This window comes from Semicossyphus pulcher, unplaced genomic scaffold, assembly GCF_022749685.1.
Source record: "Semicossyphus pulcher isolate SPU_LCO1_2020_fin unplaced genomic scaffold, fSemPul1.0.p SCAF_2, whole genome shotgun sequence".
In the NCBI taxonomy this organism is placed as follows: domain Eukaryota; kingdom Metazoa; phylum Chordata; class Actinopteri; order Labriformes; family Labridae; genus Semicossyphus; species Semicossyphus pulcher.
In genome coordinates this window covers 23808255-23824123 of record NW_027211693.1, presented here as the reverse complement: position 1 = coordinate 23824123, position 15869 = coordinate 23808255, and the positions used below count along the sequence as shown (strand labels likewise).

Sequence of the window (15869 nt, the reverse complement as noted above, 5' to 3'; positions counted from 1 at the left end):
CTACCTCACCAAAGAGTCACAGACTAATAGCAGGGTCATCATTCTTCCTCCTTCTTTCACCATCCACTCGTCATCTTCTCCTTCCTGCTCTCTTTTACCTGTTGTTATTTATCCCGCTCACTGAGGTGTCGAAGAAATAGTTTGACATCCTGGTAAATTTGCTTTTATGGGTTTCTTGCCAAGAGTAATATGAGAAGATCAATCGCACACCTCCATATCTGTCTGTAAATGGAGCAACAGCAAGGAAACGGTTAGCCTATTTTAGCTTAGCGTAAAGACTTCAAACAGAGGGAAACAGCTAGCTTTGTTCTGTTCAAGGGTTAACTGAAAGTCTAAGTGAAGTCCTCTGAGACAAGGTCAATACCACTTCTATATCTGTCTGTAAGTGGAGCAACAGCAAGTGGACTAGCTTATCTTATCTTTGCATCAAGACTAGAAACAGGAAGAAACAGCTAGCCTGGTTCTGTTCAAAGGTTCACTGAAAGTCTATGTAAGGTCTGTTATGAGTAATATAAGAAGATTAACGCTGAGGACACACCGGACGCCGAAGCGCCGCGAATAGCTGCGAAGCGCCGAGAAGTGGAGCCAGTTTCCTTTCGGCGCCCATGTTAACCGATTGTGTCGTTCACAACAGACGCGCCGCGGCAATCCTGGCAGGAAGTCAATTTTCAAAATTAAAACAATTTTCAAAATAACACACCGCAATTGACAAATGCGATGTTATATTTGTGTACTTTCATATATTTGTCAGTATCTAAACAGAGCAAGAGAGAGATGACGATACACACACGCGCACATACACACACACAAACACACGGATACACACACACACACAAGAAAGAGAGAGACACAAAGTGGGCTGGCTATAGGGGGTGGGGGCGGGGTGTCAAAACACACACGCAAACAGAGAGAGAGAGCATGATGAAAAAACAGCTTCAAATGTGAGTAAATGACAGCTGAGGAGCAGAGGCGCTTGTCGACCGGCGCGGAGAAATGCGCGTCTGGTGTGAACGGAAGTGCTCCGGCTCGCGCGTGATTTTCGTTGTGCAGCGCTTCACAGCGCTTCCTCGTCCGGTGTGTCCCTGGCGTAATACCACACCTGATCTGCCAGTCAAGTACGGAGCAACTGTAAGGAGGCGGTTAGCTCATTTTAGCTTAGATTAGCTTAGCATTATGGCTAGAAACAGGGAAAAACAGCTAGCTTTGTTCTGTTCGAAGATTCACTGAAAGTCTAAGTGAAGTCTGCCGAGAGTAAACTGAGAAGAGCAATGCCACTTCTATATCTGTCTGCAAATGGAGCAACAGCAAGGAGACTGTTAGCTTTTATCTTAGATTAGCTTAGGGTAAAGACTAAAATCAGAGAGAAACAGCTAGCTTGGTTCTGTTCGAAGGTTCACTGAAAGTATAAGTGAAGTCTGCAGAGAGTAAACTGAGACTGTTAGCTAAATTTTAGCTTGGCATACAGAGTAGAAACAGGAAAAGACAGCTAGCTAATTTAATTCTTAACAATTAGTGTTGGCGATTTCGCTTTCTGACCCCATGAACAAATATTTAAAGGGATTTGTTCATTCTCTCTAGATCCTGAAAGCAATCAATAAATCCAGTGCACTGAGATAATTAAATAAAAATATCCTGTGTCTGTCTTAAGTCCGATGATTGGGATGCTTACCTGCCTGTCTTCATGCATACTTGCCTGTCTGCTTTCACATTGAGCAGTGTCATCCACAAGGTAGAGCTAGCTAGGTAGAAACACAAGAGTTGCAGAGAAAGGTTGTTTGATATATTTAGAATTGACAACGATGTGCTGTGCTCCTTTCCCAAACGCTCTCTTACTCGTCTTGCTCCGATAGTTAAGGCAGTGCATGTTCATGTGTTTGGGGAGGTTGCTTTGGTGTTTTTTTGATACTGTCATGAGCTAGCTATTTTTTGCTAGCTTCTCCAAAGTTGCTTAACCCAAATTTAATATTACTATTACTATTACTATTATTTAAAGATTATTAAACAGTTTTGAAGAGGTTTGCCTGATGAAGGTCTAGTACCGAAACGTTGCAAATGAATATCATTTCTGCAAGTTAGACAGTGGGCGGGAGTTTACACTTTTTTTGTTGTCTAACCTGTTCCTCTTCTACGCACCTGTTTTGAAATGGATGTGAAAAGCGTTTTTTCAACAATGGGGAAAAGAGACCAATCCCACTTAGAAGGAAATGTTCACTATTTCATACAATTGGCATAGCTTGAAATGCTTCATCTCTTCTTGTAGAGCATCTTGGTTAGTCGTTTTTTGGTTGGTTTTCCACTCTGGTCTTGATGAGTGTTCATTTTTTGAGTTGCTGGAAGGCAGATTTTAGTTCTTTTAAAAGAGCCAGGCTCTTTCCCCTTACTTCCAGTCAGTAAGCTTACATGTACCATACAGGCTTAGCAGCTAATGGCTAGCTAGATAGTAGAAATACATATGAGTGGTATCGAGGTTAGGCCTATATGTCTCTGAGGCAAGAAAAGAAGAGTTAAGGCCTTAAAAATACAATCTGTATTTCATGTGACTGAGAATGTTCAATGTTAGTTAATGCTAAATAACTTGTGACTCAAAGGTTATTTGCATTTTTTCAATAAACATTCACAGAGAAGGTTGTGACAGTGATATTAGTCTAGTCTCAGTAGATCAATCAAAAACACAATCCAAACTGCGGGATGAAAGCTGACATGACTGGTCTATCCACCCACACTATCCGTCATTCTGCCTGTGATTTAATATGAAGGCCAATCGCTTGCGGAGACACTTTTTCTTGTGGTATGTTCAAGGACAGCAAGATCCATCCATGCTGCCCTACACGTTAAGATCCACCATAACTCATAACTTTATTCAGCCAATTTCATATGTGTAGACCGTGTCTGTCTGTGCCTTCATAATAAGGGTAATGGCTTCTCTGTAACATCAGATCCATTCACTTTTGCTTTGGCTGCTACTTTTTTATACCTCAGGAAAGCCTTCTTCAGCCAAGTTGCATCATAAATCCACAGGCGCTGTCAGGATTTAATATCAAAAGTTATATTATTCTCTTGTCCTATAACAGATAGAGGACAGATATAGTATTTGTAGATATATATCATAGAGACTCAAATTTATTGGCCAAACTGGACGAACACAAGGGAAGCAGTTGAATTTGTCTGAACACATGATACTCTACTCCCTCCGCAGCCATGTTTGTACTTGCTTATTTTCCCTCCCTCCTCTTTGCAATGCAAAGGGGAGAGGCCTCGAAGAAACAAATCATTTGTGGGAGATAAAGATTATTTCCACAATAGCAGCCCGAACACTGCCTCTAATCTGGTTAACACAGACTGGATGAGGAATGAGGAATTACATGGGCAGACGCTAACATGACATGATGGTTTTTCGCCTAGATGAAGCCAGACGTAGTTCCCCTCCTCGCACGGAGGAATTTCTACAGCTCTTGCACATCATTGCATTTTATAGCAGGGGGGTCTCACAGCAGGCCCGCTGCCCCAATAGCAAGTCTCCTAATGGATTTGTGCATTAGGTTTAGCACTGCTTGTGTTTTCATGCATGTGATGTGTTCCTACATATCCCAATAGGCTGTGGGTCACAAAACTAACAGGAGATTTTAGGAATCGGCTCCAAGGAAGATGATAAGAACAGAAATGGGGATGATGATGATTGTTTGAGTCAGATTTTTTACTTGCCTTTTCATATACAGCAGAGGGGATTTAAATGTGCCAAACCTTTATTATTCATATTATACAAATTGATCTTATGCTCCTTGTCTGTTGACAGTAAACTCTAGTTACCATGGTACCAATGATGACACAAATATTCATTTTTAATTAGTAAAAAAATAGAGAATCTGCTATCTTAACTTAAAGTACTAAAAACTATTAAACTCACAGAAAATTGTTGTTCCATCATTGAACTGTTATTGTACGTATGTGCAATGAGAAGAATTGAACTGTTGTAGCTGCTGGAGGTGGATCTTTAACTACAGTACTTTTCAGCTGTGTAGTCATGTGATTCCCAACCTGGTGGTCAGGCCTCTTCCAAAGGGTCACAAGTTTAAACTGGGTGGTTGTGAAAATATTAACAAGATATTGATGTTTTTTTTCTTGCTGTTTGTACTTCCCCCCGTTTCATTGTTTCACTGTTTGTCTGTCTCCATCCATCTCTCTCTACCTGCCTCTCCCTCTCTCCCACTTCCTCGGCCCATCCAGTCCAGGCAGATGACTGTTTTCCATGAGTCTGGTTCCGCACAAGGTTTCTGCCTGTTAAAAAGACATTTTTCCTGCCACTGTTGGTAAGTACTGGGTCATGGTGGATTATGGTCTAGACCTGCTCTTTATGTAGAGGGTCCTGAAATTACTTGTGTTAAAGGAGCAATTCACCTGTGGTCATAGCTGGTGTGCTATGTAATTGATAGAAGCAATAATATTTGAAATTGGCGCCATAGCTGTGGAGAAAGTTGTACAAACAGCTCGTGGTTTCGCCCATTCTACAGTCCTACAACACCCAGCATGCATTGCACCCCTCCCTCTGAAAGGGAGTGAAATATTACCGTTTTCCAGTCTAGGACATTGATCGCTGCAGGCAATGGCTCAGAGCAGTACAGAATCCGAAATACGACATGTATATACTGGTGAAGCATCTAGAAAACCTTGAGGTCTGCAGTCTACATCACAAACCTGATGATATTGAACGAGACATGACATCGTGGGCGGGCGTCCTAGATTGAAGAAGTGTAGTTTAGCAAGCTCCCTGGCATCCGCCAGATGAAGCATTTTACGTAGTCTTGCGGACGTTTACCAGGGCTCATTGGAGAAGAGGATAGCCTCCTTCAAAGGCACAGAACCAAATTGCATTTTTTTTTCTACCATAATGACATTAGAGAATAGCAAACTTCTGCTTCTCTAATTGTTTAATTAAATTGTGAAATATTCAATCTCTGTCTTTTAAATTTGTGCCCTGAGTTATTATTTAAATGAAACCATCAAAGAAGTTTGGCGGGCATATCTTTTTTTAGTGGAACAGCTGAACTCATTGACATCTGAATGTGCTGGGTCAAAAGCCAAAAAAGCCAGAAACCAGTCGTTTGACATTTAGAGGAAAAAAATTCAACAACTTTGGGAACAGGCCAATTTGGTGCCTTGCCGAGTGTTGCATAAGTCACAGTTACCCTTCACTTACCAGCATATTTAACATTGTATCCTGTTTGTGTCATTTTTCCATAAAATTAGGAGTAAGAAAGATCAATTAATGACTTGCAGAAGATTCAGTCTTTATACTAAGATAAGTTAGTTTAAAGTAGCATGAAATTAAACCATTTTAGTCAAGTATAAAAGTACCTCCAAATTGAAAATAAGGAATAAATTGGCTTGGGTACTTTCCACTGCATGTGAAAAGTTATAGCTGGCTGACATGAATTAAAGCAGATAAAAATAACCCCCACAACATTAGCAGCAGTTGCCAAAGCAGCAAATGACAAAGCTAAGAGCGGAGCTATTTCAGAGAGTTTGATTCTTACTCATTTGTCAAATGAAAACTTCACTCACTGTAACACTTCCCGAAGGACAGCGTGTGGCCGGGTCAAAACAACAGGTGTGTGGAGCGTGGGGGGGCCTCAGGTTTGACATGGAGCTCTGGTGACACGAGGAATGCAACAGGCATAGCTCGGGGAGTCCAGACAGAGAGAGCCATGGGAAATACTCCCAGAAGGTCAAAGGTAAAGATCCATGAGGACGGAGAATTCAGTATTGAACTTGTCATAGTGGACCCCGTTTGGCCAGATCTACGAACTGTTATTCCTTTGAGGACACTACTTTTGTCAAACTCCAAATTTAGAAGCGGTTGTTTTATTAAAATGTACAATCCCACCACATCCGAGAGAACACCTCCGTCTTCTGTTTTCCCGTCTATTCCCAAAGCTCACTGCAATAAACTACTTTAATTAATTTTCAGTTTTGCATCAGCATCCAGAGAAAATAAAATTCCAGTGCGTTGGGAGGATGTAATTTAGATCTGGGATAATTACTGATGACCTGTTTATAATAAGAGGCCACAGTTTATTTTATACTTCTTGCTAGTTCCAATGATTAGCACGAGTACAGCAAGAAAAAAAGGCTTACTCATTGTGTGCTAACATTTTAAAAGCTAACGGTCAGTTTAACAAATCTTGGCTCTATATTTAAATCTGTATTTTTAGTATATCAGTGTTCAGAGAATATTTATGATGCATAACACTTGTAAAATGCACCTAAGAGTGGTGTACTCAGGTTGCCCCCCCTGTTGCTCCCATGTCTGAAAAACGCCTCGAAAGTGCCCTCGTGTATGCTCCTGTTGTATATATAAAATGATAAAGTGCCCTCTGGGTGCCCTTCCAGTGGATAAATGATACATGTTGGAGAATGAGTTGGCTTTAGCACACTCCAATGTGCCCTCATGGCATGCCTCCTGAGTTAAACAAAAAAATGCCCATGTTGTTGTTACGCATGACAACTTTCTACACGCTGGTGCCCCATGGCATACAGCTGGTGCCCTTTTTATTTTTATTTTTGCCCCTGCCCCTCAAACAGCCTGAGTACGCCACTGGCACCCACAGTTCTTTCCAACTGTTATAGGAGGCGAGCAGTGAGGCACAAGGAAACCAGGAGATTTGAGAAAAAGAGGGTTTTTTTATTTTACCCAAAATACAACATGTACAAACCAAGAACATAACGAGTAGGCCTATAAAAGAGATGAACAAAAGAATACTCTAAATAACATACCAACAAGGAGTCAACTGAACAAACTGGTCAAACATAATGAGACAAAAGGGGGCATACTGTATGTCAGGGTTTGGCCAAACCAAATAATACGAAAGGGTTAAACAAAGTGGACACTAATCCAAATCTCCTCCCCCCATGACATGTGAGCACATGGTATGTTCCGAATCTACGGAAACCCTAAGCAGACATGCATTTATACATTTTATTTACTCTGTTTTCCCATGATAACGAGTAATTTTCGGTTGTTTTCTCGTTATCTTGAGATAACAGCTCTGCACCACAGTAATGTCTGATGGTTACAACTCGTATCCCCAGAGTTCCAAAAGCACAAAACAAACATACAAACTTAACTACTTAACTTAGCTTAACTCCCTCATTAGGGCGGGCAATGGCAGCATGGCATGTCCTGGTCTGTAATTTCGCAGCCTGTTGTTTTGTTTTCTAGATTGCCGGATTCCCGTTATCAAGAGAAAACCAGGTTTGTTCTCCCGAGATAACGAGAAAAATAAGTCCAGATCTTGAGAAAACAACCGGAAATTACTCATTATCATGGGAAAACAGAGTAAATAAAATGTATGGATGCATGTCTGCTTCAGGCTTCCGTACGAAACAAAACATTAATGTGTTAAGTGTGTTAACAGTGTGTGGTTCACTAAAATGAACGTGTGTAGGTGGGAAACTAATTAGGTGAGAGAGTGTAGGTGAAGTTTGTTACCCCGTGTGGCTGTGTCTGTCACACAAACCAACATCTGAGTATATGCCTTCACAAAAACTATGTCTTGCATGCCCTGACCTTTTTGCATTACCATTATATTTTAGGTTTAAGGTCCTAGCTGCAAAGCATTTTAAAAATAAAGCAAGCAGGCCCAATGCTATATATAGTTTAAGCCAGTGAAAATGTCACATTGAAATTGACAGAGGCATTAGCACTTGTATACTCACGGTGTCTACATGGCTCGGTGATTAAGCACAACATGTGTATTTGATTTGAAGCCAACACACACACAGGATCTGTGGGTTTCCATTAGCGAAGGAGGCTGTTTGAAACCTCTCCCCTGTGCTTCCTGCTGTCTCCAAAGTGCAACTCCTAAAACAAAAAAAGGCAGAAAATAACATCTTAAAAAATTCAGCAAGCACCTGATTGAGGAATAAAAAGGTTCATGATTGCTCTGCGGCAAGAGAGTCAGGGAAATCTTGTGCTTGTTTTTGAGCACACATCACTGGATTCTTCTAGCTGGTCCTTTTTCAGAGTCTTTGCAAACAAAATGTGTTTTTTGGAGAACCTGCTGAGCGTGGGACCGGTGAGAACAAAGCCAACTGGAGCAGAAAGAGCCGCTCCTTAACACTCAGCCAGGAAGACTTCAACCAGAAACAAAGCCGCCACATGAGACTAAATGTATAAATGTATACAGTCAGCACGAAATGGACTAAATGGCTCTTTCTTACATCTGCAATTAAACAAGAAATAGCCTCCAGTGCTGCATTATTAACATAGCAGGCACATGATCATACTGTATGCGCTTTGTGCACGTACAGCCTCCGGAGACACAAAGGTTATGTCATGTCATGTTTTTCACCAAAGATGATTTTTATGTAAGACCGCAATAAATTGATGCTTGAATGCTGAACATGCACATTCAAATCCGTCTGATCTCTGCTTCTATTTTTAGGGGTTGCATGGGAATGGAAAGAAATGGAGAGTGATGTGTCAGGATATGAAAGGAGAATTGGGAAACAGTTTTACTTAGTATAGAAATGCATCAACTGACAAGATGTGTTGTTTTGGTACTAAGTCTATTAATGTACCAATGCATTAAAAAACTTTTGATTCCACAAGACACAAAGTTCGAGATTCAAGATTAATTTCTTTGTCCTTTTCTTATGCACTTGCGTACATAAAAAAACATTAAAAACATAATGGTGGAACTGGAGCCTGAGCACAGTATGTTAAGGTGCTGAAAGGGTAATTATCCAGGTACATAGCAGCACGGTATGTAAAAGTGCTAGTGCAGTTCAAGCAAGTAACTTACAATCAGGAAATTAAACCCTTAAAATACAGCCAAACTTTTATTAAATTAACTTCAACTTTGTTGAAATGAATACAAAACAACATGAAGAAGAAACTGACATAATGAAAATAAAAAGTAAAATTACCATGATGTTTCTAATTTGGAGTGATAAGTCTTCAAAATAAAATATATAAGAGACTTTTTATGGCCGCCTTAGTTTGTATGATTGTGTTTTTAAATGTTTTCTAAGTTGTAATACAGTTTCATAATAATTGAATGGATATAATTTTACTGTACTTTAATATCATATCCACTTTATTCTACTTTATACTTCCATTTAACTACATTTTAGAGGCAAATAATGTACTTTCCCTTAAGGTTTTCTGGTTATTTTACATATTAAACACACAATCATATTAAACATAATATGAACTGTTAAAAAAAACTATTCAACATCGTGTAAAGCAGTACAAATGATCCCACTTTTGCCAGTAATAGTTTCTTCTCTATATTTGTGCATCAATAATAATAACCGCAAAATAGGCAACAACAATGACTTTGCATTGGACAATTCAGATGACTGATGTGTACATTTGCACATTTCTTTTAATAATAATGCTTCTTTATTTTTGCTCAGGCAAGACTTTGAATGCAATATTCTTGTCATTACATTACATTGTGTAATCGCTTCTTGAATTATAAATGTTTTGAACACTTCCTCTGCCTCTGGTGCTAAAATTTCAAATGAGATGAAGTCTCAAAAACAAAGCAGACATTGTCTGGATATTGATAATTTCCTCACTGTGTACGGAAATGTCTGTACGGAAGAGCTGACATTTCACCTAAAAATACGCTTTACTTCTGCAGGGCAGGAAACAGGCTCTAATTGCCCTCAAGTCAAGCCTCGCGAGACAATTTGGCGACAGACCTCGTCATGTGACGGTCCCATGATCCTATGCGGAAGAGATTTCAACAGTGAACACAACACAGACAGGGGAAGCGGTGTTTTCCCCCTTAAATATTAAGTTTTAATCTTTATCTTGCCGTATATCAGCCCAGCAATGGACGGCTCTGTCAGATCATCTTTAGACGCCGCAGCCGAACCGCCGCCTCCTTTCAGAGGGTGAGAAACAAACACTAACTATGAGCATGCTATCCGTAGCTAGCTAGCTCCTTAGCTTAGCTTGCTAGGCTCTATGATTGTGGACTGACGACTTGCCTTAAAACCCGCTCCCTTTTTGTGCTATTTGATGCCGAACATGTACCATAGTTACGAAAGACTTTTATTTGATGTGGCGTTATCCTGGACTAACATAAAACATAGCTCAGGGACCTTTCCACATGCGTAGTCAGCATGTTTGTGTGCCAATGCTCCTCCACAGTCGCTGTCTTGTGTTTTTATCCCTGCTGACACATGATGAACTTTTGCTCCTCTGCAGAAATGAAAGCTCCCTCGTTTCTGCACTGAAGACACTGTTGTTCTTCACCATCCTGATGGTCACGCTGCCCATCGGACTCTACTTCGCGTCAAAGGCCTACATCTTTGAGGGTGAGCTTTGTAACACTGCCATGTTTGTGTCTGCAGGGCAGTGCAAATGGATTTCGATTTGCAAGGCACTGCTCACACACAGATTTTGTATTTGTCTCTCTGATTTAGATGAAAGAATCCTCAACTATCTTCACCTACTTATATTTATTGAAGATTCAACCTTTGAATAAAATCCATTGCATGACTGGTGCAGGAATTTCTGGTTTATACCAATAAAGGTATTAGTGATTTTGAAAAAGGTCCATATAAATCAGCTGGTATTTTTTCATACATTATGACAAACCCATTGTCTTCTGTCATATATCTTTTGTTAACCCTCTTATACAGGCTCTAAAATACTTAAAACATACATAGGCCAAAATAGTTGGAAATAACAATACACCTGTTTAATGTTTTGTTGTATTGTTTACTCCTAAAATAGTTCCTATTTAGCCGATATGGACCAAATAAATTGGAGTCTCTGTTGCTGTTGACTACTACTGTTTGGGTACTGGTATGAGTAGTGATACAATATATTTTATTAATTTTCAATATAGCAATCATATCCACTGTGTCCAGCCATATACTTGAAAAATGTCAAATCTGACTTTAAGAAGTTGTATTCATTTAAGCAATATCAGACAAGAGGAAGTGCTGTTGTACTGAGTATCAGCAGACAGCTGTTTCTGTCATAAATATTTATAGCATTGCTGATATAAATTACTACAGCACGGCCTGGAGTGTGACAATCCTTTTATTCAACATTTCTACAATCAGCATAAACAGTAATAAGCATTAAGCTCACACTGTTTTTTGTTTGATTAACCATTCGTTTTGGTTTCTCCAACATAACTAGTTCTGCAACTTTACTGGAACATGACAAAGTAAATATAAACTTTTTCCTACACTCTGCTACTCTGACTACGTGTCACCACAGACCTGCTACCATGGCTCTATTTATCATGAAACCAATGACATGAGTCTGTCGACAGTTGCTCTGGGGACCTGTTTGATTCAGAGGAAACGGCTTGATCTATCTAGACAAAGACCGTCTGCTGTAACATTAATTTTACAACGGTACTTAACTCTACTGTACTGTCAGAACACCTGAAGTGCAGTGAAACATATAGCTAGAAGTACCAGTTCTGTTGTACTCTCGATCTGGTTTATATTATTATACTGGTTTATAATATCGATCACAATGACCTAATATAACTCCACATATCACATGGTTTGGAAACACCATATAAATCTATTATAAATAAATTAGAAAACTCTCTAATGGTTAACAATGTTTTCATCAGCTCAAGATAATCATATGGCATTCAAACTAGTTTTAAGTCAATAAAAGCTCATCTTGATTAAATGTCACCTGAAAAAAGATCTTGACACAGCTGCACTTCTGCACAGTAATAATGCAGCCGCGCGTCATCACTGTTAACTGTCCTCTTCCTCCTCCTCACAGGTTCGATGAAGATGTCGAGCTCTGACAGCTACTTCTACGCAGCCATCGTTGCAGTGCTCGCTGTGCACGTGGTTTTGGCCTTGTTTGTTTATGTGGCCTGGAATGAAGGCACGCCTAAAGGGAAGGGCAAACACGACTAAGGCTCGTCCTCGTCAGCTCGTAAGACCGGAGGAGACGGACAGACACGGGCACGGATCCACAGCCCCTCACCACCCTCCACCATGGGCTGCGGCAGTCAAAAACAGCACCATCTACCAACCAGACAGTGAGGAGACCTGGTTTGTGCTTTGGCTTTAACCTGAGGTTAAAGCAAGAAAGTACTTTTGTTATTCCCTGGCATGGGGGAGTGGAGGATGTTGGGTTTGTTTTTTCACCAGCCTCAGCAGGCCCACATTTTGTCCTCTGAAAATGTTATTTTTGTTAACAGAGGATGGCCCCTATTTTTATGAGGCTTTAATAAAAGCTGCCGTTTCGGTCAGTGCTTTAAGTCCCTTCATTGTAAAGAGTTTGTCATGTCGGAAAACATCTTGGGTTTTGGATAATGCGTGAGTGTACACACACTGGTTGTACTGTAATATGTATTTATGAAAGATTTGATTCCAAAATGCTCAAAATCAACTGTGAGAGTTTGTTCAGTCTGTCCGCAAATTTCACTTCTGATCTGTTACTTCAAAATTATCCCATAATGTGCTCAAACTTCCTGCTATATTTTGGATCAAATCTCGTCCTTTAAAATAACTCAATCCCTCCTTTTGTTTGTCCTCTGTTTTTAAGTGTTTGTGAAGTAGTTCAGCGACATTTTGGAACTTTGAATTAGAAACTTACTACAGGATGAAAATTCTATTTAAAGGAATGTTTTGTATTGAAGATGTTCCGTGATTTGAGGATGTAGTTGTTTGTGACGTCGGTGTGATGCAGAGGAGAATGTTGCGCAAATAAAGCTGAAAACTTGTAACTTTAAGTTGTTTCGGGTGTTTCTTAAAGATTTCTGATGTTTTTGTTGTTGGCGTTTTTTTCCGACATTGTCAACACTTCAAATTGTGCGTGGAAACCATAGACGTCAAAGGCCTATATGCTATCTTTTTAAAATGTATAATAATCAGGTAAACCTGGCATGTATAGAATATCTTAGTAGGTTGATAAAACCAGCTTTTTTAGAAAACTTAAAGAGTTAAAGATCTTGTTAAAATGATTTCTGTGCTTTGTCACACCACAGGTCACAACTTCCTGCGTCCATCTGCTGTGTAAGTCACAACAAACCATAACTTGAGCCCTGAGATGCATGTGACACAATATTTGTCACCGAGAGATAGATCTGTTATTGTGTTAATCCCTGAGGCAGATTCAACTTGCAAATTATTAACCAGCCTGACATGCAACAACAACATACCATCATGCAAACTATTAAAATTGATTACATCATTCATCATCTTCCAAAGCAGAAGGGACACAAAGAAGTCTTTTTTATTATAAATATTTCACATCATGTTCGTTCTTTCTAGTTTCATTACCCTGATTTTACTGTGGAGTGATGGAGATGCCAGCAAAACAAATCGATCAAGTTGCCTCAAACACAGGAGCTCTATTTCGAAGTGAGGCGACAGTTAGTGAGACGCTTCACTGACGTGTGCAGAATGTTTGAGCTGTCACATGGTGGCAGCAAACACTCATCCTGCTCCCACAGACAACGCAGTATGGAAGCCGAAACGAGGCCTGACAGATGCCGAGACATAATGACGTATTTCTGCCTCACAAACCGTGTCAGCTGCTGAATTTTCCTCTGTGATGTTTTAGCGTCTTTGCTCGCACAGTTTGGTGTCGGAGCAGTGCAGTCTGTATTGAGTTAAACGGAGCTGGTGTTGATGATGAGGTGACAGGCCTGCAAGCGATCAGACTGAATCAGTCAGCAAACATCAGAAGCTCGGTGTTCCCTCTGGCTGATATTTCATCAGCTCACCCTTGTAGCGATGCAGAGTTGGTGCAAGGGCAGACTTTGCTTGTGGCCCTTTGTCGTTTATTACACATTAGCAGGTCTGGTGCAGAGTGTCAGAGTGATGAGAAACAGGCCAAAACACTCACTTTAGTCAGGGATTAAACAAACACGACTACAACATGTCTTAGTGATCTAATTATGTCTTTAAAAACAACACTGTTACACTCATTTTTATTCATAATATATTAGAGATATGTCATAATAACTGCTCACTACTCTATGTACTCACTTATTAACCACTAAGATGTTAATTAAAACAGAAATGCCATTAAAGGTACATTAAGATACTCTGACCTGTGTTTCTTTGCCCAGCAGATGGCATGCCGAGCAGACGCCAGAGGAGCTGCATGTCAGTGTTAACTGAAAGTGAAGACAGAGGGCAGTAGAGGACCGTGCTACAGCTGGAGGAAGACGGTACGAAGCATCACACCACAGGGAACAGAACAGAGTGATAGGATAACTCAGCTGGACACCAAAAATTATATCCACCATTAAACAAAGACAAGGCAGCGCTTTATTGTGTGAGGCTGCACGGTTAGTTCAAGTGTGCTCAGGTGACTTTGAGAAGATAATTACTGCCTTCAAGAAAACATTTTTTAACATTATATAAAACACACAGTATGTAGTTATAGTGTATTCTGTTTGGAATTATTGTGCAGGTTTCCCTGGAGTTCTGGAGAAATTGTCCTCAGTCTTGACTCTTGATCAGGCTCACACCCCACTATTAAAGATACTATTCTTTATATTTAAATATCTTAGGTAAAACACATTTTATTTAGTTTGTTACATTAGAACTGGAAGTTTTTTGGCCCCCTTCAGAGCACTTTTTACATGTAAAATGTCTTCTGTCCTTTATATGTAAGAGTTAGAGAATGTGTTATGTCAGCGTAAGACGTAGAAATGACACAATGAAAGAAGGAATTTTACCTAGAACATTATATGTCCAGGTAGCACGTAATTTCTCTGTGTCCTACAAAAGCTTCCACCTTAACTTTAATGTAAAATTTCCCCAGAAACGTAGACACGTTATATAAAATTCCGGTGACACAGATTGACAAACCTCTCGCGTCCTCCTTCTATATTGTGCAGTTTATTTGGTGTATGAAAATGATTACGTCATTGTTATATTAATGTCCAAAATCTTTGTGCACTTTCAGTCATAAATTGCAAAATTATGACGCTCTTATTGTGAAGGATCCAAAGAAAATAGTAATAACTCTGGCGAGGGCCTAAAAAGGGAAACATAACCTCTGCATGCACGTCATTTTAGTCCCAAACTGGAATAAAATCCACATTCTTGTAGAGTCAGTTAAAAAAAAAAACCCAAAAAACTATTGATTAACTTCATCGAATCTGATGTGATCAAATCAGAGACTTTTAATGTGTGACTCAGTCAAACTAGGAGCCTGTAGGTTATTATGCTCCGTGCACGGTCTGATATTGATGCCTGTATATTAGATTGAACTTTTGTAGCTTTATATAACTCATTGAAAAATGCAGCACAGTTTGTCTTATATATTGGTCCGACCCTCTGATGCATTCATGGAAACGTTGGCTTTACACTCCAAGGATTTCATTTCAAAGTGCTGGATATCCATCAGTAGCCATAACTCATATCTATTCATCTGTCAGCATCTCAAAAACACATATAAGCCTTTTCTCAAAGATGATCACTTCAACATATCCGAACATGATGTATGTCTGAAAATAAGTTGGAGAAACTTAGTGTTTTATTTTCATTTGTAGAAGTAGATGTCATGTTTTTTTTTTTAGAATCAGAGTCTATTCGTGTCCTCGCTGTGATTTATGGAGCCATACATCACAAATAACACTCAGACTGTCCTGAACGTAATGTTTCTGGCAACAAATAACACTAAAGTTTGCCCAGACCGCACTCAATCATCTCTCAACACAAAGAAACTACAGTCCATTTTTTCAGATTTCTTTTTGTTTCGATGCATTTAAGTACAAAGTTATTCCCTCGACACATCAAGCACTGACAGAATATTATGACTGTACCAGTCCAAAGGTATGAAAGAGCTTCCTTGTCAAGTCATAAACTTCAAGGTTTCCATACCAGAGGTGCCTGCGTGCTGTTCTTTC

At 39.7% G+C, this 15869-nt stretch overlaps 1 protein-coding gene across 1 annotated transcript; it reads left to right on the top strand.

Annotated features, from left to right (window-relative positions):
* The first annotated feature begins 9747 nt into the window (after positions 1-9747).
* vma21 (vacuolar ATPase assembly factor VMA21) lies at positions 9748-12734 on the top strand. The gene is made up of 3 exons (XM_069670249.1): positions 9748-9903; positions 10220-10329; positions 11774-12734. The coding sequence occupies exons 1-3, from the start codon at positions 9842-9844 to the stop codon at positions 11911-11913; spliced, it is 312 nt and encodes a 103-aa protein (XP_069526350.1). The 5' UTR covers positions 9748-9841; the 3' UTR covers positions 11914-12734.
* The last annotated feature ends 3135 nt before the right edge of the window (positions 12735-15869 follow it).

Bases quoted from the DNA above. Each gene is read 5' to 3' on its own strand.
- vma21 (XM_069670249.1), top strand. From the start codon at position 9,842: ATGGACGGCTCTGTCAGATCATCTTTAGACGCCGCAGCCGAACCGCCG. The intron at 9,904-10,219 runs GTGAGAAACAAA...GCTCCTCTGCAG, and splicing joins CCGCCGCCTCCTTTCAGAGG to AAATGAAAGCTCCCTCGTTT. The intron at 10,330-11,773 runs GTGAGCTTTGTA...TCCTCCTCACAG, and splicing joins AAAGGCCTACATCTTTGAGG to GTTCGATGAAGATGTCGAGC.